This window comes from Mus caroli, unplaced genomic scaffold (assembly GCF_978045245.1).
Source record: "Mus caroli unplaced genomic scaffold, Mus_caroli_1 scaffold_17, whole genome shotgun sequence".
NCBI lineage: Eukaryota > Metazoa > Chordata > Mammalia > Rodentia > Muridae > Mus > Mus caroli.
Window position 1 is genome coordinate 564,365 of NW_028227272.1, and position 26,015 is coordinate 590,379.

At 48.0% G+C, this 26,015-nt stretch overlaps 2 protein-coding genes across 4 annotated transcripts in view; one reads left to right on the forward strand and one right to left on the reverse strand.

The window, feature by feature from the left end:
• The first annotated feature begins 2,935 nt into the window (after nucleotides 1-2,935).
• Nucleotides 2,936-5,877, forward strand: Dnase1 (deoxyribonuclease 1). 3 transcript variants are annotated; one of them, XM_021184713.3, is made up of 10 exons: nucleotides 2,936-3,140; nucleotides 3,249-3,379; nucleotides 3,495-3,642; nucleotides 3,904-3,992; nucleotides 4,137-4,220; nucleotides 4,466-4,581; nucleotides 4,892-5,004; nucleotides 5,079-5,233; nucleotides 5,508-5,604; nucleotides 5,790-5,877. In XM_021184713.3, the coding sequence occupies exons 3-10, from the start codon at nucleotides 3,496-3,498 to the stop codon at nucleotides 5,841-5,843; spliced, it is 855 nt and encodes a 284-aa protein (XP_021040372.1). In that variant the 5' UTR covers nucleotides 2,936-3,140; nucleotides 3,249-3,379; nucleotide 3,495; the 3' UTR covers nucleotides 5,844-5,877. The 3 variants fall into 3 exon arrangements, with proteins under 3 accessions (XP_021040372.1, XP_029326253.1, XP_021040371.1); XM_029470393.2 differs by having other exon boundaries at nucleotides 3,298-3,379; XM_021184712.3 differs by lacking the exon at nucleotides 2,936-3,140 and having other exon boundaries at nucleotides 3,147-3,379.
• Nucleotides 5,878-5,953: 76 nt separating this feature from the next.
• Nucleotides 5,954-26,015, reverse strand: part of Trap1 (TNF receptor associated protein 1) — a 37,797-nt gene continuing 17,735 nt past the window's right edge. Inside the window, exons 7-18 of the mRNA XM_021184711.3 lie at nucleotides 22,830-22,939; nucleotides 22,294-22,367; nucleotides 21,472-21,627; nucleotides 20,204-20,324; nucleotides 19,343-19,412; nucleotides 15,693-15,840; nucleotides 12,110-12,295; nucleotides 11,673-11,811; nucleotides 10,619-10,704; nucleotides 9,950-10,095; nucleotides 6,328-6,400; nucleotides 5,954-6,194 (exon numbers count right to left, since the gene is read on the reverse strand). Of these exons, the coding sequence (XP_021040370.1) occupies nucleotides 6,093-6,194; nucleotides 6,328-6,400; nucleotides 9,950-10,095; nucleotides 10,619-10,704; nucleotides 11,673-11,811; nucleotides 12,110-12,295; nucleotides 15,693-15,840; nucleotides 19,343-19,412; nucleotides 20,204-20,324; nucleotides 21,472-21,627; nucleotides 22,294-22,367; nucleotides 22,830-22,939 (1,411 nt within the window). The 3' untranslated portion in view covers nucleotides 5,954-6,092. The remainder of the gene's footprint in view (nucleotides 6,195-6,327; nucleotides 6,401-9,949; nucleotides 10,096-10,618; nucleotides 10,705-11,672; nucleotides 11,812-12,109; nucleotides 12,296-15,692; nucleotides 15,841-19,342; nucleotides 19,413-20,203; nucleotides 20,325-21,471; nucleotides 21,628-22,293; nucleotides 22,368-22,829; nucleotides 22,940-26,015) is intronic.

Genomic DNA, 26,015 nt, shown 5'->3' on the forward strand with positions numbered 1-26,015 from the left:
GAAAAACTTCATTTTTTAACCATAATTATTCCTGGGATATGTTCACTTGCAAGAGACTTTGAAACTGCCATCCTTGCCTTGGTCTACATCAAATTTCACAGTAATGTTTTCTCAGAAGCTGCCACAGCAGAGGCCACACAGATAGATACAGAATACTATAGAAAGAGATGATGCAGTCATGTTGTGTCTGACATGCAGACATGCTCACTTCACCACTCGCTGAGTTACTTTGTGCTCCTTCTCTGTGTGAGAGCAGTGAAGCACCAGCTGTGGCCTGCCCCACCGTGGCCTGCCCTACCATGACCTGCCCCACTGGGATCACTTGTTTTGGTCACAGTGCTTAAGAGGATTTTCTTCCATATCCTTTGACTTGGCTCACACTTTAATAATCTATTGCTATTCGTTACTTCCCCATTCGGTATCTGTGACAAGAGTAATTTAAAGAGAACATTGTAAATCATCAGAGCTGACCTTTAAAAAGCTCACCTGATCCGTAAAAGTGGCCAGTGTTCCTTATGGTCACTGGCTGTCAGCACATACTTCCTTGTTGATCTGACTGAAAACTCCAGAAGCACTCAGCTGCTTCTACCTTCCTGGTGTCTGTTCTTGTAATTCCTGAGTGTGCTCCTGGTCCTACTGTTGATGTCCGGCATGGCGGAGACAGCATTTAGATGTAAGAGCATCACATCCCTGTTTCTCTAGTGGGGTTTCCACTTCCCCCCTTTTGTCCTAGTGCAGTTCAGGGCTAAAGACATCCCTCCTGGCCTATAGGCCTATACATAGGTAAGAATGACTTGCTCTGCACACTGAGCTTGGAGGCCACTGACTGCACAGCAGAAGCTGACACAGAAGGAAAGGAAAACAGGAAAGAAAGGGGAGGCTGTGTAACATCCAGAGGCTTTCCTTCTAAGAGGAGTAAACTCTATTTAGACTTGCCTGTGTCCTGTGTCCACTGACCTTCCAACCACAGAGCATGACAAGAATCCAAATGAATGTAACCTAGCTGGTGTCTCCCAGGGAGCCCAGGTGAGGGGCCACTATGTGCAATTGGGGCTCAGGACCCAGCTGCTGCTGAAGGAAGCCCTAAGCCCTAACCTTTCTGTTGGCTGGAAGGAAGTAGGAGTACCTAGGAGCTCCCAGGAGCAGGGAGTTAATGGCAGGCTTGCCAGTACCTGTAGCTACCAGATGCTGAGAAACAGAGGAGTGGGGCCCTCTGCCAAAGTCATTCGTGTCAGATCTTACTGATGCTTCTGTGTCTAGCTGCTTGGTGTCAACCACCTTTCTCTGCACATTGGTCTGCTCCCATTCCTACCACAATCTCTCAAATGTGTGACCAAGGTAGAAAAATATGAGTTGTGCTCAGCCACCAGGTGCCCCAGCTACCTTGCTGGGTGGGTGAGAACTGGGCGGGCACTGACACACTCCCGTCTATCATAGCCTCAGCCGAAGCATGGGCACGCAGAGCTCTGAAAAGACTTGCACCTAACAACTAGCCTGTAAACTCAGCACAGAATTCCAGAACGTGCAATGTGGAGGCAGGAGGATCAGAATATGAAGATGGGGTTTCTGGCAGCTGGAGAGGCAGGTGGGTGATTGGATCTCTGACTTGTGCATGTGAGAGACACAGGAGATGTGCTCCAGTGCCACTGTGACACTGGCTTCCCCAAGGTGTCTTTACCTTTCGTATGCTATGTTAATTCTTTCTAGTCCTGCACAACAGGTGCCTTGGCCAGCGGGCAGGTACTTTGCTGACCTTGGCCTCTTTCCGACTCCTGACCCTAGGCCGTCCTGCTTCTGGATATATCCAACTTCTTGTAGCTGCCTGTTCTAACGTGCTACTTCCAATTCTCTCTGGGCATACAATCTCTTCCTTCATCAGGAAGGTTCAGTCTCTATAACATGTTTGTGTTGTCCTTGGAGAGCCAAAATCCCGTCAGCATAGAGCTTCTGATGGAGGGATAAATGGTAGGGATAAAGATGTCCACACCCTAATACTTGGCAAAGGAGAACTTTGTGGGAACTGGAAAGATGGCTCAGTTAGTAAAGTGGTCACTAGAAGTGTAAGGGCCGGAGTCAGACCTGCAGCTCTCGTGTAAGACTAGTATGACAGCATGAGCTTGTAAACCCAGCACTAGAAGGCAGACACAGGGAGATTCGGGGTCTTGCTGGCCAGTCCATCTGGCCAATTTGCTGAGCTCTAGATTTAGTGAGAAACCCTGTCTCAAAAACTAAGGTAGAGAGTGATAGAGGAAGATACCTGTATCAACCTCTGGCCTCCATGTGCAGTTTAAGGGAGAGGACCAAGGATAGGACTAGGGTGAGATGGGACATTATCCTGTCCACATCCAAGAGGAATATCATGCAGTTCCATCATCAGAGAAAAGGGAGAGCTGACCCAAGAGTCTTCCCCTAGAGTGGGGTGCATATGGCCCTTGCACATACCTGGGTTTTGAACCTCGGACTACAGAGCTTTCATGGAATTGTGGTAGCTTGTTAAAGAGCCGTAGGGGATAAACACAAATGAACTATCAAGGATTGAAAAAAATGGCAAGACCCACCCCTGAGTTACTCTGTCTTGTGACATAGATACTTGGGGAATCCCTTGAGCTCCTTGTTTCCTCAGGAAGAATTTCTATCACCCAGCATTTCCCACCTGGAACCTCTAGCATCTCACTGACTTTGGAGGTGAGGGGTTCCTTAGTCACAGAGCAGAGCAGCTGCCTTGAGAATCCATGGTGAACATGTCAGTGTCTGGAATTTGCTTTTGGCTACAAGGTGACATTAACCCCCTAGACCAGACTTAAGTAGATGAGCCAATGCAGCCAGCCCTGCCTCCAATTCCTACGACCCACCCCTGGTAGTGAGGGCAGGATGGGCAAAGGACACAAGGTTTTATAACCATGCACAAACACGTTATCAGACTGTTTTTACAGTAAGAGGCACCTTGTCTGTTGATGTCAGCACGTGCTATCAGCCTGCCCAGGGCCCAATGGGATGGCCACACAGGCAGCTCTATTGTTCTGTGCTCTTGGGTGAAGGGTACACATGTGCCCTGGGGAGGTCAATACTGCCTGAACCTTTAAAACTGGCAGAGCAAGGCAGGTTGGCATTGCCTGGACAGAGACCCTGAGAGCTAGCAGGTCTGTAATTCTACACTGCTTTTTGGTTTTTTCCTTTATACATTTTATAAAAAGAATCTTCCTTTAAAAGCAAAAGGAGAAATATCAGAATTCTCATCATCTCTGTAGACATCTCTGTGAGTGTCAGGTGTTGAGTGAACTCACCTTGTTCATCCAGTTCCAGAGCAGACTCGGGGGCTCATCATACCAACAGAGCAGGTCTGTTCTGACTGCTGCAGCCATCTCAGATTGGCTTTCAGGTGAGTACAGGGGAAGGACTGAGGGCCTCCCACGGGTTCAGCACAAGCTAGGCTTTAGTCTTTGATGGGGATGGGAGCTTCACTGCTTCTTTGTCCTGACCATCCAATCTCACAGGATGCGGTACACAGGGTTAATGGGAACACTGCTCACCCTGGCCAACCTGCTGCAGCTGGCTGGGACTCTGAGAATTGCAGCCTTCAACATCCGGACTTTTGGGGAGACTAAGATGTCCAATGCTACCCTCTCTGTATACTTTGTGAAAGTAAGTCCACTGTGGCCGGAGCCTGAGAGCAGGTGTGCTATCAGGGAATCTAGAGACCACAGTGAACCTGAGGCCTTACCATAGCTGGGTGGATGTCAGGGTTGTCAGCCCAGATCACGGTCCACACCGTCCATGGCAGGCAGGAGAGCTATGTGGAAGGAAGAGCAGCAGCTGCAGCTCTGGCTGAGGTTCCTGGGAGGGACAAAGTCCGAGGTCTTGAGCTGCTGATCCAGCCCTGCCTACCCAGCCTGTTACCCCCAGATCCTGAGTCGCTATGACATCGCTGTTATCCAAGAGGTCAGAGACACCCACCTGGTTGCTGTTGGAAAGCTACTGGATGAACTCAATCGGTGGGTGACAGTGCTGGAGTCCTAGAGTGTAATGACAACCATTTATAGTCTCACACCCTCTGTGCTCTATTGTTGGAGCCTTGCTATCAGATGCCAGGAGGCTCCCTCTATGGTGAAAAAGTACCTTTGGTTTCCTTTATCCAGGGACAAACCTGACACCTACCGCTATGTAGTCAGTGAGCCGCTGGGCCGCAAAAGCTACAAGGAACAGTACCTTTTTGTGTACAGGTAAAGCCCTATGCTGCCAAAGCCCGAGAATAAACTCAGGGATGTGCAGGCCTCAAAGCTATGCCAAAGAGGATTAGAGTGGCTTGGAGGGCCAGGTGACCCTCTTTTACTTGGGAGGTCCTTACAGAGTAGGGGTAGCAATGTATATTACAGGACTCCAGGATAAGGTTCTGGCTGGGTGGGTATCTATCTACTCAGGTAGCTCTCACAGCCCCAGAGTCACCTCTTGCCTTGTCTTTCTCTAGGCCTGACCAGGTGTCTGTTCTGGACAGCTATCAATATGATGATGGCTGTGAACCCTGTGGAAACGACACCTTCAACAGAGAGCCAGCCATTGTCAAGTTCTTTTCCCCATACACTGGTGAGTGCTGCTGGGCTTCACTGTCAGCCCTGCCTAGGCCAAGATGGAGTCACAGCTTACAACTCCCATGCAGACCTCTAGAAGCCTGTGGCAGGCAGGGCTGCCCCACACTCCCTCAGGGAACTCCCAGTGCTCTGAATTTACATTCAATTACAAGGATGATATCTAGCCTGTGGGAGACTGTCCCATATCTTCACCTCTGCTCGAAGCTAAAGCCACCCTGCATGAGGGCCCCAGTCTAACCTCAGACCAGACCCAATCCAGGCTGGTCTCTGGACACCATGTCCATAGCATGTCTGCTTTTCCTCAGAGGTCCAAGTATTTGCGATCGTGCCCTTGCATGCAGCCCCAACAGAAGCTGTGAGTGAGATCAACGCCCTCTACGATGTTTACCTAGATGTCTTGCAAAAGTGGGGCCTGGAGGTGAGACCATCCTAGGGACAATGGGTTCTATTGGCCCTGTTTGTCCCTGGACCAACAGGCATGTCTGCTGGTAGGACATCATGTTCATGGGAGACTTCAATGCTGGCTGCAGCTACGTCACTTCCTCCCAGTGGTCCTCCATTCGCCTTCGGACAAGCCCCATCTTCCAGTGGCTGATCCCTGACAGTGCGGACACCACAGTCACATCAACACACTGTGCTTATGACAGGTAAGCAGCCCCAAAGCCAAACCAAGCCTTCACTCGCCTTCTCCTACTCAAGAGGCAGGAGCTCTCCTTCTTACAGACTCCTAGTTTTCTTGTCAGAGTGGCTACCAGCAGGTGGGGTTCCATCTGGGCAGCCTACATGTTAGTTCCTGCTAGTGCAGGGCCTTCTCTTGGTACTCCTGGGTGTAGCACATTTGGAGCCTGGGGCCAGCAAACCTTGACCAAGGACTCTATGTGGGAAAGAGGATGAGGGACCTTCTCCTTTGATATCCTACAGGATTGTGGTTGCTGGAGCTCTGCTCCAGGCTGCTGTTGTTCCCAACTCGGCTGTTCCTTTTGATTTCCAAGCAGAATATGGACTTTCCCAGCAGCTGGTATGTGTCCTCTCCCTTGTGTGGTTTAGGTTAGCCCGGAGCCAAGCAGGAGCTACTGTTTCCATACTAGATGTGGGTGGAGGCAGTTCAGGCCAGGAGCAGGCTTTCTACCTACTCACCCTCTGTGGTACAGAGGACCTCACTCTGACCCCACGTCCGTCCTCTGCACCTCCCTGCCTCTGTAGGCTGAAGCCATCAGTGACCATTACCCAGTGGAGGTGACACTCAGAAAAATCTGATGTCATTGAGCAGTTCAGCCACACCGCTTCTAGTTAGGAAGAACCCATTTCAACTCTATATGGTACTACAGCATCCACCATCTCAGAACAGAGAAAATGTCTGCCACGGGGACTAAGAAATACTGTTTAATTGAAGTAAATAAAGCTGAGCTCAAGCAGTTGGTGGCACTGTTTGTGTATTAAGTCCTGCCTCCCCAGGCACGTCCATTATCAGCTGAGAAGACCTGGGTTGACACTAAGTCTTGGCTGTCAGTGTTTCTCCAGGACCTTGACCAAAAGGTCGTTCAGGCGGCCGACCATGGCCCGGGGGTCATCAACGAGTCCTGCTGCTATCATGGCATTCTCATAGATCTGAAACACAGGGATGGCATAGTAAAATCAGGATCGGGGGCTCGTGTCCAGTCTGACCTACACCTGACCCTCAGGAAGAGAGCAGCTTTATACCCCAAGGCAGAAAAGGATGCCAAACCCAGTCAGTCCTCACCTGATCCACGAGCAGCTGGGCCAGCTCCGGCTCGCTCTCCCTCAGCTGGCAGAGCTTCTTTATCAGTGTGTGCCTGCACCAGGGAGCCAACAGGGAGATCAGCTCAGGCTGCGTGTTACCAACCTGGGCTTCTGCTGTTACATGAGGATCATTAGAACATAAAAAAAAAAAAACAACCCTGCAATGTAGCTGTTGAGCATGAAAAATACCCTGATTCTGTAAGTCACCCAGAAACTCAACAATCACTGTAAGAGTCAATATCACAAAGTACAGATGGGGTGCTGAGTAGCAAAATCAATGTACACTAATAGAGGTGAACTGTTCATAAATTAAGTCCTATGTTTTTATGAAATCTAAATGTATAGAAAAATAAGCACAAAAAACCATTGAGAGGGCACTCTCAGGGGAGGCAGAGATGCTGGCACCCAGGAACGTTCCTATAGATCTAAGTACTCAACTTAAATGTCTACGAATGGCAGCATCTCATGAGCAAGAAGATGGGTTAGCATACATAATAAGGATATGTACCAGCTGGGCGTGGTGGCTCACGCCTTTGATCCCAGCACTCGGGAGGCAGAGGCAGGCGGATTTCTGAGTTCGAGGCCAGCCTGGTCTACAAAGTGAGTTCCAGGACAGCCTATGCTATATAGAGAAACCCTGTCTCGAAAAACAAAACAAAAAAAACAAAAACAAAAAAGGATGTGTACCAACTGGCAAGCCAAAAATCAATTCATTTTTGTCTAAGAAATTAATTCCAACCCAATTCTAGAACTGATGATTATAAGTTATGAAACAGATGTTTGCCTTTACACACAGTATACGGACCTAAAAGATGGAAAGGACAAACCTGAGTTTACAAAAGTTTCCTTTCATAGGGAAACCCTCCAGTGTAACCCTACAGGAAACATACAAATCTATAGAGTAAATTTCCATTTAGGAGCTGGAGACATGGCTTAGCGGTTAAGAGCACTGACTGCTCTTCCAGAGATCTTGAGTTCAATTCCCAGCAACCACATGTGGCTCACAGCCATCTAAAATGGGATCCAATGCCCTCTTCTGGTGTGACTGAAGACAGTGACAGTGTACTCACATATACAAAAAATAAATCTTAAAAAAATTTTTTTTCACTTATGAGAATAGCAGAAAGTAAGATATTTGACAAGTGAGGACAGGGATACGGAATTTAGAAACCTTTACACAGAACACAGGAAGGACTGAGACCACAAGCAAGCTCCATTCTGCACAACAAGAGCACCCTAAGATGCACCCTCACAGTAGAGCCTACGAAGCTGGAGAAAGGATATTCTTAAACGCTCTACCAACTGCTGTGTACGCTGGGCCACAGTACGGTAAACTTGAGAGCCTGCCTGGCACACTGGCCTGTGCAAGGAGGAACCGCATGCTGCTTAGTACACATTACCTGAAAACTTTCCCCAGCCATTGCCTTTTTGAATTCTGAACCATGTGAACATACTACCAAATCTAAAAACAAGATTGAAACCAGAGTCCTTTGGCACTTTGGTTACTCATAAAATCAGTTTTGTGCCAGAACTAGTGAGCTGACATATTAAGTCACCTACTCTGGAGTCACAGCATCATGCTGGCCAGTACAGCAGTGGGAGCCCAGCTCACTGCTGCTAGGCACAAGCTGCTTGAGACTTCTCAACCCAGATCATAATGTCTATGATCTGGTTCAGAAAACAGGAAAAGTACCTTTATACACAGTTTCTAATAAAAACTTATGCTTATAGTAAAGTGAAAAAAATGATGTGCTATACCAAAATCTCAAATACACATAATTCAAAGAGGAACTCAGGCTGGAAAGACTTTAGTAGCTAACAGCACATATAAAACTTAGAGAAGATGCAGGCTCAGCTCCCAAGTCCAGTAACAGGCAGCTTGTAACAACATAACTCCAGCAGTATCCAACAGTCTGGCATCTGTGAACACCTGCATCCATGTGCACATACACATATATTAAAATAATACAATATATCTTCAGAAATGAAAATAAATCAAGCGAAGTACTATGGCGGTGAGTGATGAAGCTATAGATATTAGTTTCTAACATTTTTAGCAAATTCTATAACTTCATTAAAAACAACTATTGCTAAGGTGGTGGAGCACGTCTTTAATTCCAGCACTCAGGATTGTACTCACTCTTTGAGTTCGAGGATAGCCTGGTCTACAAAGAGAGTTCCAGAGGACAGCCAGGGTTACACATAGAAACCCTGTCTCAAAAAAACTGAAACCAAAAAAACTGAAACCAAAAAAACCCCCCAAAACTATTGCTATATCCAAAACCAATTTAGTCCTTACCCTCATTATACATTTCAACAGTTAAAGAAACAAAATTTAAAACATCCAATAAAGATATCAAATAACTAAAAATGGTGACTCAGGCCTGTAATGGCCGCACTCGGCATGGGAAGCAGAACTTTGAGTTTCAGGATCAGTCCAGGCTACAACTAGAAACACTGTTTCAGAGCAACAAAGCCAAAAAGCTCCAAACCCCACAAGTATGTCAGCAGCTACAGGTTTTGTCAGGCTTAACTTAAATATTTATATAGAAGTAAAGTCCCAGGAGTAGTCAGGACTCACAGAGGAAAAGTATATGTGCCTCAGTCTCACCCGTGGCCAAGGAGACTCAAGGAAGACGAGGTCATTCCAGCAGACAGAATGGACAAAACATGGAAGAAACAGGATTAGAGAGGCCAAGCTCCCTGGGCATTCTTACAGAATGAGATGAAATCAGACCAGACTAAAACAAAATTAACTCAAATCCTAAAAGATCCTTTTAGAAAGAAAAGATTCCACAGAAACTGTAAAGCAGCTAAGATTTCTAAATTTGATTATAATAAAATTAAGATCTTCCTTTCATCAAAAGATACCTTAAAACAACAGACATTTGAAGCTGACTATATATATTTACAAATGGCTAAGCATGGTGGTACACACCTTTAATTCCAGCACTTGAGAGGCAGAGGCAAGTAGATCTCTGTGAACTAGAGGCCAGCCTACAGAGCAAGCTCCAGGCCAGTCAAGACTACAGTCTCAAATAAACAAATTACAAATGAACACGAAAAGCAAGGTGCTCACCACATCATGGCCTGGACTTCTGTGGGGACAGGCCGAGGCAGCTCACACTGCCTGGACACTGAGGACTGCACATTCTAGAGAAGCCTTCATGTGTTCACAGCAACCCTGTTTCTAAAAGCTCCAAGTTGCAAGCCATGCAAATCTATCAAACAAGTAACCTGTCCTAAGGCGATCCACTCTGTGAACGCTGGCTGAAAACTGTACTCCACTACTTGTACCAGGATCCACTCCTGAAGTTAAACATGGCTTTCAGGACAGAGATGGCAAAACCACTAGCAGGCCAAGTGCAAGAACGTCAGGTCTGTGCTTGAACTCAACAAATAGAAATGGAAAACAAACCAAGTTCTATTTAAACTTCCGATGAGTACCTTTTAACTTCTGTTAATTCCAAGGGCCTTGTAGAACATCCTGACACGGACGGCATAGAAACTTTACAAACACGCTTAGATGTTCTCCAGACAGAAGATCCTATGCTCACAACTGCAGGAGCCCCTGACAGGTCTGTGCTGGAGCCCAGGCCTACCTGGGGTTGATCTCCAGTGTGGGCTGTAGCAGCTGAGCACGTTCCTCCTGGGTCTTGGCCAGCTGCTGCATGCGCAAGAAATGCCGAGCAGCCCCCATCTCCAGCACGGTCACCATGGCAGGGTGGGTGTCTAGGCGGAAAGTCACCTGCAAGCAAGGGCCAGGATGAGGAAGAACCCAGTAGCAAGGGGCCGGGGGGGGGGGGGGGTTAAGAGGGTCTGAAGCATGGTGAAGTTAACTAGGCCACCAGGTAGAAGGCAGATTGGCTCTGTATCTACTGCTCCAGTTAATCTGTCTCCAGTCAATGAGGACAAAGATCACAGCAAGATGTCCAAGGGTACACACTTAGATGGCTCAGATCCTTCTCCTCAGAGCTGAAGAGACCATCCGGTATGGAAAGGAGGGGCCTGAGCTGCTCCTGTGAGAGGTTTTGCAGAGAAGCACCTGCCCTGAGGCAGGGCCTAGAGCAGCACTGAGATGAACACAGACTGTGGGCTTGGGACAAAGCTTTGATGGTGACTTGCTAGTGCCCGTGGCCTTGGGAATGTGGCCAGAGTTCTCACCCTGACTTCAGGGCCTTCCGAAGGGGCCACACTAGGCCAGCAACTCACAGCTACAGCCAGGCTCTGGAAGGACATCACATCGCATGGTAACTGGAGGGAGGCCTTACCTTCACATTGGTGACACGGGACCCCAGTGCATTTCTCATCCATGCCATTAGATCTTCTGTTTCCTTCTCCGAGAGGCGCTCATCAGCTGTCCAAGAGGAGTGAATGAACCCAGGGCCACTAACACTGCTCCTAACACTGCTCCTCCCACTTAGCTTATCCCCAGGCTATCTCTGTCATACTACCTCACCAGGAGCTAGGGACAGAGGCTCTCAGAAATACTTTTCATCTTCATAGAAAACACTGAAAACACCTGTGGTTGCCCCTGGCCTCGATACATTTTTTAGGACTTTAAAAATAATAGGGCTGGTGAGATGGCTCAGTGGGTAAGAGCACCCGACTGCTCTTCCGAAGGTCCAGAGTTCAAATCCCAGCAACCACATGGTGGCTGACAACCATCCGTAACGAGATCTGGCGCCCTCTTCTGGAGTGTCTGAAGACAGCTACAGTGTGCTTATGTATAATAAATAAATAAATCTTAAAAAAAAAAAAATAATAATCTGCGCTGGGCGTGGTGGCACACGCCTTTAATCCCAGCACTTGGGAGGCAGAGGCAGGTGCATTTCTGAGTTTGAGGCCAGCCTGGTCTTCAGAGTGAGTTCCAGGAGAGCCAGGCTACACAGAGAAACCCTGTCTCGAAAAACCAGCCAAAAAACAAACAAAAAAATCTGAGCCCAACCAAGGTTGCACACCTCAGGATGTAAGTTAGGAGATCAAGGCTAGCCTAGGCTACAAAATGAAAGACTATCTTAAAAAAAAAAAAAAAAGGCAGGGGGTGCAAGGTGGATGGAGAATGGTGGGAGCAATTCCTTCCAGCTCTCTGTCAGTCTGGTCACCTGCAAGAGCCTGCACAGGAGGAGCAGGAGCAACTCCTGGGCCCTGGACATTTCCCTTTTCCAAGCAGCTTCTTGCAAAGGCTGGTGACCCAGAGCCCAAGTGAGGAATGCAATGCAGTCACGAGCAGGTCAAGAGAGCCCTATGGGACATGTGACAGTCTCCTGCCCAACAGCCATATGGGACACCCCCCCCCCCCCCCAGAGAGAGATGGGAGTCAACCTGGAGATGTGTCCTCAAACTTTTCCTCCTTGTAGTGATCAACGACAATGTCTGTTTCCACAGAGATCAGCTTCTTCTTGTCAAACTCCCTCAGGTGCAGCAGAGTAAGCTCATCGAACTGCTCATAGCAGAAGAGCACCTGCAGGCATTCAAGCCTGTCAGCTGTAGCAGCAGAGGGCACTGCTATGGACACTGGGGACTGGGGCCTAAGCAACAGCTCACAGAGCCATCTAAGACTGGCTCTGGCTGTCCTGCCACATGCATACATTAGTCATGAATAATCCATCTACCACCTAGTGGGAATGACAACCACATCACAGACGGGCACTGCCTCACACCACATAGCTTCCAGGGCCTCAAACACAGTCATTTTCTCTCATGCACTTAGACCCTGTAAAATACATTCTTGGCCCAGCAGCAAGTCAGAGCCCACCTACCTCAGTATGTTTCTGCTTCATGGCTTCGTAATAGGGTGAGTGTTCAGCCAGGTGACGGTTAGGGGCACACAGGTAATAGATGTTGCGGGTGCCAGCCTGCATTCGACTGGCATAGTCTGGTAAGCTGGTCAGCTGCCCAGCAGGCAGGGCTGAGGACTCATACCGTAGCAGCTTTGCAATATCCTCCTGCAGATGTGGGCAAGTCACTGTTTACTCTAGAGCTAAAACCTGAGCGTGATTCCTAACTCAGACTCTTGGTGAAGCCTGCAGCTTTCTGGCTCCCCAGCCTGGTCCCCAAAGGTTATGGAAGACTCAAGAGCTTCAGATGTGCCTATGAAGCCCACTGTATATAAGACAATGAGAAAACATTTGAACCTTCAGGTGGTCAAGGGCCTCCTGAAGAGCTGGGTAAACTAACTCAGGATATTCAGTCCCCCCAAACTCCCCTCCATAGCAGACCTATGTAGAGGCTCAGTACCTTCTCTCTGTCCTCAGTGACAACTAGACACAGTTCCCAGCCTCCTCAGCCAGTAGTGTTCATTACCAGTTCTGGCTACTGGAGTATGTGGCAAAGAGAGAGGCCTTACGGGAACAGGACATAAATCCATGCAATGCAGCCCCCACGGGCTGTGTAGAACAAAGAGCAGAGGTAGGACCCTGCAGTGTTAGCTTGGCAGCTACAGTATCTAAGTATCTACACTGTCAGCACTGACCACCCCAACACAAGGCCTCGAGGAAAGGGTTTAAGAATGGACAGAGTTAGACCCAAATGCACATGCTACTATGCCTTGGATTCCTAGTAGACAGAGAAAGAGTTTCAGAACTTACCAAGAACAGGTATGGCCAAGCCGGGCGTGGTGGCACACGCCTTTAATCCCAGCACTCGGGAGGCAGGGGCAGGCGGATTTCTGAGCTCGAGGCCAGCCTGAGTTCCAGGACAGCCAGGGCTATAAAGAGAAACCCTGTCTCGAAAAACAAAAACAAAAACAAACAAACAAACAAAAAGAACAGGTATGGCCACATCCACATCGTAGGTACATCTGGCTCCCACCTTACACAAATACACCTAGTCAAAAAATGTATTCCAAACATTTGGAAAAGGCCCTGTCTGGCTCAGCAAATGCTATTAGGTGCTGTTAACTAAAAGTGAGATAAGGGGCTAGAGAAAAGGCTCAGTGTTATAGGAGCTTGCTGTATAATCTTCTCGAGGGCTGGAATTTAGATCCCAGCACTCACATAGCAATTGGTGTCTCACACACCTCTAACTGTAGATCCAAGTAGGGGCATTCTGGCTTCCAACCAAGCTGAGAAAATGTAAGTTCCAAGTTTAGGGAGTTATGTTGCTTTAAAGGGCTGATAGAGAGTGCTTGAAGGACACCAGGCATGCTCCTGACCTTCACAGGCACACACACAGATACAGACACAGATGACTAAATCTTAAAAAGTGAGGTCAAAGAGAGTGAATGTGTCACATACTGATCATAAACGCTCCTAAGAGCTCATGAGCTGGGTGCCCAAAGCAGCAGTCTTCACAGATGAAGCCTTGAGAGATGATCAGATCACATGACTGACAAACTCATGAGCTCACGGCTAAATCGGCTAACAGGAAGTGACATACATTAGGACTGGGGTCTAGGTGGTAGAATCATTGGTGTTGGTATTGTCTGGACTCTACCCCCAGTTACCTGGCAATGGCTAGGTAGGCCTGGCCCTATAAAAGGGGCTGCTTGCCTAGTCTTCTCTCTCTTACTCTTGCTTCTCTCCCTTGCCTCTTGCCCCCCTGCTCCTTCTCCCCTTCTCTCTCCACGTGGGCATGGTCAGCCTCTACTCTCTCCCTCTCTGCCTTTCTCGGTCTCTGCTACTCTCTCAACTCCCCTCCCCATGCCCTGAATAAACTCTATTCTATACTATAATGGTGTATGCCTGGTCCCTCAGGGGGAAGGGATGCCTTGGCATGGGCCCGCTGAGGCACCCCCTTCCCCCACACCTTACCACATATTCCTATACTTATTTTTTTTTAAGATTTATTTTTTATGTATATGAGTACATATACATACTGTAGCTGTCTTCACACACACCAGAAGTGGGCATTGGATCCCATTGCAGATGGTTGTGTGCCATCATGTGGTTGCTGGGATTTGAACTCAGGACCTTTGGGAGAGCAGTCAGTGCTTTAAACCACTGAGCCATCTCTCCAGCCCCCTTCTTTATCTTTTTATAAACACATCAATTAGGGTGTGTACTTTAAAGGTGTGTTTTAGTGTTTCCTGTCACCACATGCTCCCAGTGCAATATCCATGCCAAAGGGTCACTTCCCTCCTTGAAAGTCCTCTCCTCAGCTACTCTGTCACAATGATGGACAAATAAAACAAATGCAGACCTTAAGTAGACATTACAGTTGGAATCTGCTGACAGGCTGGTGGGGAGAAGGCCCAGACAAGAGCCATGTGCCAGACTTGGCATCTGTATACCTAGGAGCCATGTATAGCCTCAGGACAGTGACATCGATAGATTTTACAGAGTGCAAGCGATACTATAAACTATTTGTGAACAAATGTATTCTTCTTCAGCAATTACACTGGCCAATGGTATTATTAAGAACTCCACCCTTTTTTGTTTTTTTTTGTTTTTGTTTTTTCGAGACAGGGTTTCTCTGTGTAGCCCTGGCTGTCCTGGAACTCACTCTGTACACCAGGCTGGCCTCAAACTCAGAAATCCGCCTGCTTCTGCCTCCCAAGTGCTGGGATTAAAGGTGTACGCCATCATTCCCCGGCTGAGCTCCACCCTTTTATAAGCCAAATAAATCTTTTTATCCCCAAGAGACTTTTGGGTGTGGTGCTACATCACAGCAAAAGAAAACTTAACTAAGGTAACTAAGGTAACTGTACCCTAATCTCACCCTGCTTTTCTGTTCTTTCCTTAAACCCACATCTCTCTTCCTGCCATCTGCTGGGGCCAGGGTGTCAAGGGTCAAGAGACTTGGCCTTTCAGCTGAGCATAAGGCCTTCGAGACAAGGGTATGTGATAGCTGATCCTGACCACCACCCTGACTGGATGGAGAAGTGCCTAGGAGACACAAAGCACACCTCTGCGTGGGCCTGCAAGGATGCTCCAAGCCCCTCCCCTGTATCAATGGATTCCAGCAGTTTTTACAGATCTAAGCACTCTGTTCTGTTCGTTTCCCCAGTGACAAAGTATCTGAGAAAGTCAACTTGAAGGAGCCACAGCTGACTGAGGAGGCGCTCTCAGTTAATTTCTGAGTCTGAGTGGCACCACTGCACAGACTGGGGGCCCAGGTAAAATAGAGAGAAAAGAACGCACAGGAACTCTGTTCAGGCTCCAGTTAACTGAAGCAGATAACTATGGCTTTGAGTAGCTTTTGTCAGATGTTCTGTCAGTGCCTAGAGCCTGGCTAACACAAGTAAGAACACATGCAGACCTGCTGTGTCTATGAGGACAGACTCAGGAGCCCACTGTTCCAACTGCTGCCCAGGTGACTTGTCACCACATCCAGGACAGCCTCTACCAGTTTCCTCTGTAGCAACAGGGCTGAGGCTGACAGGGAGGACCAAGATCATCCTACCTTGATGTCTTGCTCTGCGGTGGTCACAATGCCCTCCCTCACGAACAAGCCATAATCTTCAAAAAACTTTGCGTATTTTTCAGCATCTTTTTTACTCTGGTCAATGAAGAACTTGATCAATCTCTGTTGTAGAACATCCCGGAGTTTCCTACAGAACACAAGTTACTCACTCACTGTGAACAAAGCTTTCTGTCAAGTAAGGGGGTGGGGGTACACACCTGGAGCCAAAGGGAAACTATAGAACAAAGGAGGCACTGTGCTGCCCCCTAATGAGAAGCTCACTAGGGTGCCCTGCAGGTGGGTGGTGGTACAAACTGAATTCCACAGGACAATCAGTAGTGGGCATCTCCTGAGCACCAGCAGGGATCACATATGAGAAACAAGGAGAGAGGCCTGCATTGAAGCATGTGACAAAATCACTATGAACAGGCTCAGGGTTAAAGTGGATCACCAGAAACGTCATCTAACAGTTCTAGAGCTAGGAGCAAAGGTCTGCCGGAAAAAACTAAACCAAAGCAAACACAACCAAACCCAGGCAAACCTCAGTGGGGTAAGTTACAGCACAGTATGTATTCATGGGAAGACTGAATGTACGCTGCAGAGCTGCTTGTCCTTAGGTAGGTGTATGAGTCCCTGCATAGCCTGGGACATACTAAGCATATTACATATACACTGTATAACTTGGCAAAGTGTCACTCTGTAATCAGGACATTTTTTACTGCATTATCCATAAAGGCAATCAGGATCAAGCGCACAGAAGTGGGCTTTAGTAAAAGACAGTCACTGGGGGACTGGAGAGATGGCTCAGCGGTTAAGAACACTGACTGCTCTTTCAGAGGTCCTGGGTTCAATTCCTGGCACCACATGGTGGCTCACAACCATCTGTAGTAGGATCCGATGTCCTCTTCTGATGAGTCTGAGAGTCTGAAGACACTGACAGTGTACTCATGTATGTAAAATAAATAAATCTCAAAAAAAAAGAAAGAGGGTCTTTGTTAGGTTTTCTATTGCTCTGATAAAACAGAGCCATGGATCCCAGTGCCTGGTGTGCCTGGGCTAGCACAAGGGGCCCAGTGAGGCTTGCTGAAGGCACAGGCGTGTGTGCAAAGGCAATTCCAAACCAGAATAACAGGAGAATATGATACAGATCAAAAGGAATGGATTATTCCCTCACTAAAATGGGTCATCAGTACGCACTGCATTAAATATTTTTAAAACACTACTAAGTACCATAGAAAGGGGTTGTCCAGCATGTATGTATCTCTGAGTTCAATCTAACACCACTTAAAAAGTCATGAATAGCCGGGCGTGGTGGCGCACGCCTTTAATCCCAGCACTCGGGAGGCAGAGGCAGGCGGATTTCTGAGTTCGAGGCCAGCCTGGTCTACAAAGTGAGCTCCAGGACAGCCAGGGCTATACAGAGAAACCCTGTCTCAAAAAAAAAAAGTCATGAATAAGATACTGACAATCTGCTGAGGATCACATCTACAGTCTTCTAAGTAAAGCAGCACTGGAGGTGGGAAGGCAGCTCAGGGTAGCATGCCTGCTTGGTAATAACCAGTAAAAGCAAACAAACAAAAACAGCAGAAAAAACCCAAGACACCAACAATGTGTGTGTACCAGCTCACAGACCTGCACATGGTCCGCACCAAGAATGGAGAGAAGCCTCAAAGACTTCCCCTAAGTGAATGTCACCCACCAAGGACAAGCCAAACCCGCTCCACCCTCAGGACAGGCTCTTGTGCTCTTTCCTGGGAGCATCGACCATTTCCAAGGGCAGGCCCACTCCACAGGGTGACTGTCCTGATTGCCAAGGGAATTCCTCTGGGAAAGGCCAGTGAACTGAGGTTACCTCCTCTGGCCTCCACAGTACACTGCCACCAGAAGCAAAGGACAGAACAGTTGGCAACCACGCAGGGAATGAAGAGAATCAGACAACAGATAGCTCCCACTATGGTGACTACACTTCCTTCTCCAGGAGGAGAGAGGGTCACAAGACTTTCTCAAGATAGAAACCAACTCTCCCTTGAGATTTCAACAACTCTCCAGTCACAGCTACACAATCTCGGAAATGCTGAAGTGTATGGCATAAGATGTTAGCTGGAGTGGACCTGGTGCAGCTGCCTGAGCCGCCATGCTCTTATAAGGGGTACCCGATTTCCTCAACAGTCTTTCTTTTCCCTGTTAGGTCCCTCTCTACTCCACTATGCCATTATTTCTCCCAGGAGACACAAAACATCACAGAAACCTGAATGCTCACAACTGAGGGATAAAAGCTGCAGACACAGGGGGCTGGAGGATAGACAGACAGCGACAATGATACAGCAAGGCCAACTGCTGCTGCTTCTGAGGTTCCACTGGGTAGAAAGAACTCTTTGTAGGTTGGTGACACACCGACACACAGAGACAAGAACGGCACTAGGAAGACAGCAATGCCTCGGAAGGCCCGGAGTGGACGTCTCCCATTTGGGAAGCTCCCGATTCTCTCAACATTGTGAACAAAGCAGCTCTTTCTTCAAAAGACTGGCCACAGGCAGGAAGGAGCTGCTGGTTCTACACCTCTCTCTGCCACTTAGGCACCCAGGAACAGAGTGCCTCAGGGTCTAAGGCAGCTCCGGGCAGACATGAACATGACTGCTCAGTCAGACTGGGCACTGAAGCACAGCTAACTCGGCTCTAGGAATCTAAGAGCTGTGTCTCCACAGGCCTGACCTAGTTTCAGAAGAGCGTTCCAGGGCTGGATAGATGGCTCAGTGGTTAAGAGCACTGGCCACTCTTCCAGAGGTCCTGAGTTCAACTCTGTGTAACCATAAGGTGGCTCACAACCATCTGTAATGGGATCTAATGCCTTCTTCTGGTGTGTCTGAAGACAGCTACAGTGTACTCATATACATAAAATAAATAAATAATTCTTTAAAAAAAATAAATAAAAAAGAAGAGCATCCCAGACCCAAGTCAGCTATATTCTTGGTTCTAGGGTGACCCCTGCCTCATTCAACTCTGAGACATGGTGCCTAGAATCTCTCCAACTGTGGCCATACCCAGGCTGGGTGGCAGGGATGAGCCATCTCTCAACACCATAATTCTTCAAAGTTAGCCCACATTAGTGAGGAGCAATGCAGCTGTGTTCTCCCCAGACATTTGGAGCCCACACCCGCACATGTACCACCCACCTTCACCACAGCAAGGAAAAGCACCATGGAGCCTGGAGCCACCCTGCACCTGCTGGCACCCATTCTCCATGTGGGTTAGCAACATCAAAGTGGGCTGAGGAAAAGGACCAAGTTCTTTCCTCATTCATTGTAATTTGTATTTAATGGGAAAAGTAACCGAACCTGGATAAATAAACAACTATGCAATTGCTACAAGTGCTTCCTAAGGCATTGCAGCTGAGGCTTCCTCAGCCTGGTCCTAGCATAGCACCACTATTTCTAGATTCAACCTCAGCAGTTGCTCAGCCAAACAAAAATTCTTTCTGACTACAGAATGAGTTGCTCACTAGGTCAGAACACCTAGAAGGTCAGGGAGGGATCCTGCCCTCAGTTCTCCCTTCACCCTTTGCTCTTGGCTTCTGCAAAGCACGCCTGGGGCAGAATCAAGTCAAGGCTAGCCATCACAGGAGTGCCCTGCTATTTGCTGTCTGGGCTTACCGGATGAGCGCACTCTCCTGCAGGAGCTCTCTGCTGAGGTTCAGGGGAATGTCCTCACTGTCCACCACACCTGAGAAGACAGAAACATTAGAACCCCTGCACCAACGGAACCTCAATAGGTGGTAAAGGAGGAGCAGGAAGGGCAGGGGGCACTGCTCCTCAGTCCTGTTCAGGGGCAGTGGGCAGTACAGCAGTCCCAGGGTAAAATCCTCTCAGGGCAGGACTGGCACACACCAAACACATCCCAGCATTCAACTCCAAAGTACTAACTAAGCTAATAGTAATCTCAGATCTCAGAGACTGCGGCCTGGGCTATGTATAAGCTACTATGTAATCTCAGATCTCAGAGACTGCGGCCTGGGCTATGTATAAGCTACTATGTAATCTCAGATCTCAGAGACTGCGGCCTGGGCTATGTATAAGCTACTATGTAATCTCAGATCTCAGAGACTGCGGCCTGGGCTATGTATAAGCTACTATGTAATCTCAGATCTCAGAGACTGCGGCCTGGGCTATGTATAAGCTACTATGTAATCTCAGATCTCAGAGACGGTGGCCTGGGCTATGTATAAGACCCTGTCTCAAAAGAGAAAGGAGAGTCATAAACTGCATCTTGGAGACTGCTGGTCTTTGTGCTATGAAAGTAAATGCTGCACTCTTTACTGAACTATAACCTCAGGTCCAGCACAATTCAGGTCACACTTCTAACCCTGAAAGAACTCCTTGCCTGTCCTGCTGGGTGAGGAGGGTCTGGGACACAGCGGAAGCAAATGCAGTGGGCAGCATGAGGACACATGGCCATGCCACTTGGAGCCCTGGGTCACCGTCCACAGTGCAGAGCCAGGGTGTCAGCAGTAGTACCTCGAATGAAGCGCAGCCACTTGGGCAGGATGTCTGCAGCCTTGGTCTGGATGAGGACCTTGCGGCTATACAGTGCCACACTGGAGCCCAGCTCCCTGCTCACATCAAACATGGATGGTTTCTGGGAGAAAGGAAAGCATATGACCAGGTGGCACCAGCTGAGCCCACCAGATAAGGGAAGGAAGGAAGGACGGACAGACAGAGGGCAGCACCTCCCTGGCCGCATGGATGATGAGCCCCAGGGGTGAGAAGAATGGACACAACTCCTCCCGTGTTGGCTCTGCTGGAATCCATAAGTGCTCTGAAGAGGATGGGGCAGCCTCCCCAAGCCATACCCAACAGGGGACCTCAAACAAGTCTTATATGCCCCCAAAACAGAATTACAATTTATTAGAAGTCAGAACCAGCAAACCATGGCCTCCAGGCCAAAGTCAGCATGGGTTTCCCTACCACCATTGCAAGATGAGGCCTCTATTCATTTATTTAATGTACAAGAGTGCTCATGTACACCTACATGCCAGAAAATGGCATCAGATCACACTATAGGTGGTTATGAGTCACTATGTGGTTGCTAGAAAGTAAACTCAGGACCTCTGGAAGAACAGACAGTCCTCTTAACCACTGAGCCATCTCTCCAGGCCCGGTTCTTAAATTTTTTTTTTAGATGGTTTTGGGAAAAATCAAACAGGACTATGTCAGGAAGACATGAAAGTCGGGCTGTAACATTAAAGGTTCCACGGACCAGTGAGGCCCTCTCACCACTGCAGCAGAGCTGGCAGCCCTCACACTGGGTTTGCAAAGCCCAAATCCTGCACTTTGAGAAAACACCCACTCTGCCTAAGTAAGGTAGCTGCAGCTGCAGTGTAGGCTGATCTAGGAAGTCCCAGTGAGCTAAGACCCAGCACCTCTGCTGATCCACGAGTATCCAAAATCTTATGGTTAGGGAGGGCCAAGGCCAACCCAGCCCTTTTGGAGAGCAATATAAACTGGATGCTACCAGGGTCCGCTGAAGTGAGGCAGGGGAGTAGACCTTGACTACTAGGCTTCTGTAGTATGGACTTGGCAGAATTTTTGTACTGCTGCAAGAGAGGAAAGCAGAGGGGAAGAAAGCGAGAGCCTGCAGAAGCTGCAGCCCTGCATCACAATGGCAAATATACACTGGCAAGTCTATGCAGCTCTTCTGAGGGAACCCCTGGGTGTGGACACTGAGAGTTACCCATAACCTTTGGCTTGCCCAGAGCTATGCAATGACCAGCCCAGCACTTCACCATTTCTGGCACATAGAAGATGCTGCGGATGTTGAGTGGTGCGTCCGTCTTGTAGTGCAAAGTGAAACGGGCCTTATCATAAGCCTGCGCGATATAACGGTAGAATTCCTCATGCTGAAGCTCACTGATGTCCTTTGGGTCCATCATCCAGATGGCCTGGGAATTTATATCAAAGGGGGTATCATGTTAAAAACATGTTCTCAATGACTGCACAGGACCCAGACACATGGACAGACCAGCAGGGACTAGGAAGACCCCACATTGATAGCTTCAGCATTGGTGTAGGTTGAAGGTGACACGGAGAGATGCAAAGGCTCTGAAGCAAGAGCCTCTCTGTGTGACAGCAGAAGGGAAGGACTAACCAGGGGACCACACAAGAGTGTACTTAGCAGAGATAAGGACACTATCCAATAGGCAAGCCTGTAATCTATCCATGAAATGGATAGTCATAAAAAGGAACAAGGCTATGCCTGATACAATGTAACTCCCAAATTAGGCAAATCTACAGACAGAGAAAGTTGATTGTAGTTGTAAGGTCTGGAAATGAAAACTGTTAGTGGGGACATGCTTTTCAGGATGCTGAAAGTGTTCTAAAACCAGCTGTGGAGATAACACCTGCCTATACAACAATTGTCACTCACTAAGTTGGGTGGAGGGGAGCACTTTATGATATGTAATTTATACTTCAAGGAAAACAGCCTGCACCCGGTAACTCTGATCTCTCTTGTGCTTCTAAGCAATGACCCTCCCCCATCTTTGCCTCCACATCCTTGAGAAGGTTTCTACAGCTGTCTGAGTCTCCCAGGTAGCCCAGGGCCTCACCTGCAAAGTGTTAATCCGCCTTCCATTAAGGTACAAGGGGAAGCTGACAAAGTTACTGTACTTTGTTACCACATCTGCAGGAGAAAGAAACACACTGAAGACTGACAGCCTGCCATCCAGGGAGGGCTTGCCTGTTTGGTGCAAGGGAGGTGGCTCAGGTCACCACCCGCCATGGAAACATGACACCACCTAGTGGCAGAGGAGCTGTGCTCTCGGAAGCTTTCGGAGTGACAGCCAGAGAGAGCAAAACAATGGCTGGAAGCACCTTTTCCCAGCTCCCAGAAAACCTAGGTTTCAAAGGTCTGCCCAGCAAGTGTTACTGAGTCCCAAGCCCTCATGGCATGACAGACTTCCAACCCCAGCAGGCTCAAACCCACAAGGGCTACAAAGTCCAGCCAATCAGGACTCCTGAAGGTGGGAACTGGTTTTCTACAGATATGGCAGTTGAGTGGGGGCTGAGTTCTCTCCTGGCCCTTATGTGCTGTGCCATGCCTCTCACCCAGGCCTTCCTGCTTTGCAGGCCTGGCTGTCCTCACCTTGCACCCGGGACTCGCTGGCAAAATCTTTACAGTCTGACTTGAGGTGGATGATTATTTTGGTCCCAGGTCTAACTCCTGAAGCTTCCGCAATTTCAAACACTCCAGAACTAAAACATGAAAGAGAGTAAAGCCAGTTGCATAGCTTGCTGCAGCCAAAGCCCTGCGCAGCCGATTCAACAACCACTTCCGTGAGGTTTTCACAAAAGAAGCCCACACTTGACTGTGGAAACAAAACAAAGACCGTCCCATTATTCTCTGGTTTCCTTTTTAAAATAAAATCTTGCTAAGTTGTACACTGGATTCAAACTCCTCCTGCCTCAGCACCCTGCATGCTGGGATCAGAGGCCTGTGCCACCCTATCCAGCTCTGTAGCTCCTGACTCTGGCAGAATCCCTTATGCACTCGATAGACATCAGGGTCAAAGACACCCACAAAGTGCTGTCCTCAGTCACCCCATCACCCTCTATGAGAACTTCCTGAGCATGTCATTGGAAAGTAGGCTCAACCCATCTCCATATCAGTGCAGGATGCTGGGGATGGGGGCTGATTCTATGTGTTCACAACTGGTAATGGCAAGGGAACCCCCAAGGTGAGCAGAAACGATGTCAGAGCTGACATCAACCCTGCCCTGCTGGCACTGTGCAGTGCCCGTTATGAACAGCTCTTTGGGGAATTTGCTGAAATAGAGACTGAAGAAGGGTGCATGCAGCTAGCTTCCTGGCCTGGGAGTGCAGACCTCTGCAGGGGGCTCCTACTCTACTTGTCATCAGACTTTGCTAATTGTCCCTTAAACACACAAACACCCATACAACCCAGAAAGACTAATGTTTTCTCTCATTTGTGGATATTAGCTTTGAGTCTTCAGATGTGTGTTCATTCTGGAATACCAAAGGTCAGGAAACTAGTAAGGAGCCATGGGCAGGGTGGACTTCCAAGGAGGGGAGAGACCAGAGTGGCATAAAAAGGTAAATGGCAATAGGGCAGGGGAAGGGATACAGGGAGGAGTAGCTAACACTAAGGACATTTCCAAAAAGTCATGGAAATCTACTGCAGACACTTCCTAAAACATGCACACACACACATAGAGTTTAAATGCAGTTAGCCTATGACAGGCAACCTGCTTGATTCACAGGATAACAAAAAGCCCAGTGCCAGGAATAGGTTACTTCTAAAGTTGTTAGCTAGTGAGGTCCCATAGACACCCCCCCGCCCCCCGCAAAAAAAAAAAACATTAGAGATTACTGTCAATGTTCTTCCTATCCTTCAAAAATTTATGGTAAGGGCTGGAGAGATGGCTCAGCAGTTAAAAGCACTGGCTGCTCTTCCAGAGGTCATGGTTTCAATTCCCAGCAACCACACGGTGGCTCACAACCATCTGTAATGGGATCTGATGCCCTCTTCTGGTGTGTCTGAAGAAAGTGACAGTGTACTCATATATATAAAATAAATAAAATCTTAAACAACAACAACAACAACATAAGTTTATGGTAAGATCTTATTACTGAAGACACAATATATTGAGTCAAAGAGCACAGAGAAATGAAGATGGCACTCCATTGGAAGCTTCATGACTTGCTAGCTTTCATCGTGACGGAGGGTGCTGTGCACACTCCCAAAGGAGAAAGAACTGCCATGTCACCAGCTGTGAAACCTGCACACTGCAATGACCACCTTAGCAAAACATGCCTGCTGGCACAAAGGTGTCACGAATGTCCTGGGAGTAACCAACTACTTTCCGATTAGACTTAAGACCTGTTCCACAAGCTGAAACCCTTACCTGGCACAATTACCTGCGCTAAGAGCCTGTGGGCAGACAGATCATAGAAGCTAGTACGAATACTTTGCTAAATGGACACAGTATTAGACTGACTTCTAATAACTCAGCGACACCACAGGTGAGTCCATCTCCCACTCCTCATCAAGAAGCTTTTGTTTCCAATGTGTGTCGTTCAGATGAGATCAGCCCAGAGGCTCACATTTGAACACTTGGTTCCCAGTTGGTGGGAATGTTTGGGCAAGATTAAGAAGTCTGGTGTTGTTGGAGGGGTGTCACTGAGGGCAGGCTTGGAGCTTTCAACAGACATGCACTGTTCCCAGCATGCCCTCTGCTTCCCTTCCTGCTTTTTAGAATGAGATGTGAGCTCTCAGCTATTCCTGCCACCTTGCCTTTGCTCCACTATCAGTGACTCTAACCCTTTAAAACCATCAGCCCAATTAAATGCTTTCTTTTATACCTTGTCTTGGTTGTGTTGTTTGTCATAGCAATAAAAAGGTACTTAGCCACAGTGGATGGCAATTAACACAGAGACCTATGAAGTGCAAAGAACAGGAGACCATGGAGTGCTTGGCCACAAACGGGAGGTCTATACCACAGCCCTCCTCCCAAGGATCATTACCAAAAGGGGACAGAGAGGTTGGAAGAGCCAGAGGCAGAGGATTACTGCATGGACAGAGTTTTCTATACATAGCAGGTCAGTTACACAGGTGGATTTACAGTAGAGACACAGCATGCACGAGCCCCATCATTCAAGCCAGACAAAATCCCAGCATGGAGCCGAGAGGTGGGCAGAGTAACTAAGGAGATACTTGCAGATCGAGAGCTGTTTAGAAAGAGAAAATCCCTTTTCAGGTCTCCTGGACATTTGATCATTCTCCCATGAGCGGCATATAGCCAAGAGCATATAAGCAGCACAGGTTGAACTAGATGTGTTTTTAAAAATGAGGACACAAAGTTGAAAGGGTTGGGAAAGGGAAATGGTTCTGGGAGGTGTGAGGGATGTGATCAGAATGCATTGTATGGAAATCTCAAATAATTAATAAAAATCGTGAGTATCAGAAATCAAGTTTGGAAAAAAAGAAAACCCAAATTTGTCTGAGGCCCCATTCTCTTCAAATGCAGCCTGAATTTAATTCACCTTATTACTCTGTCAGATACCACCCCAAAGTGTGGAGAAGAACACTATGAGAGCATGCAGCCCTAGCTGGACCAAAGAGGATGACAAGGTCAGCCCTGTCTTGGGAAAGGCCCCACAGACTTGCCTGTAGTGAGAATTTTCATCTCTTTAAAAACCCAGTCATGTTATTCGAGTGTTTTTGTTTTAATCCCAGGTGTGGGATATGGGGCTGCTTCAGTTTATCTACAGCCATTGACTATGATTGGCTTGTGTTCTTGGAAGGGGCGTG

Bases quoted from the DNA above. Each gene is read 5' to 3' on its own strand.
- Dnase1 (XM_021184713.3), top strand. From the start codon at position 3,496: ATGCGGTACACAGGGTTAATGGGAACACTGCTCACCCTGGCCAACCTG. The intron at 3,993-4,136 runs GTGGGTGACAGT...TCCTTTATCCAG, and splicing joins CTACTGGATGAACTCAATCG to GGACAAACCTGACACCTACC. The intron at 5,605-5,789 runs GTATGTGTCCTC...CTGCCTCTGTAG, and splicing joins ATGGACTTTCCCAGCAGCTG to GCTGAAGCCATCAGTGACCA.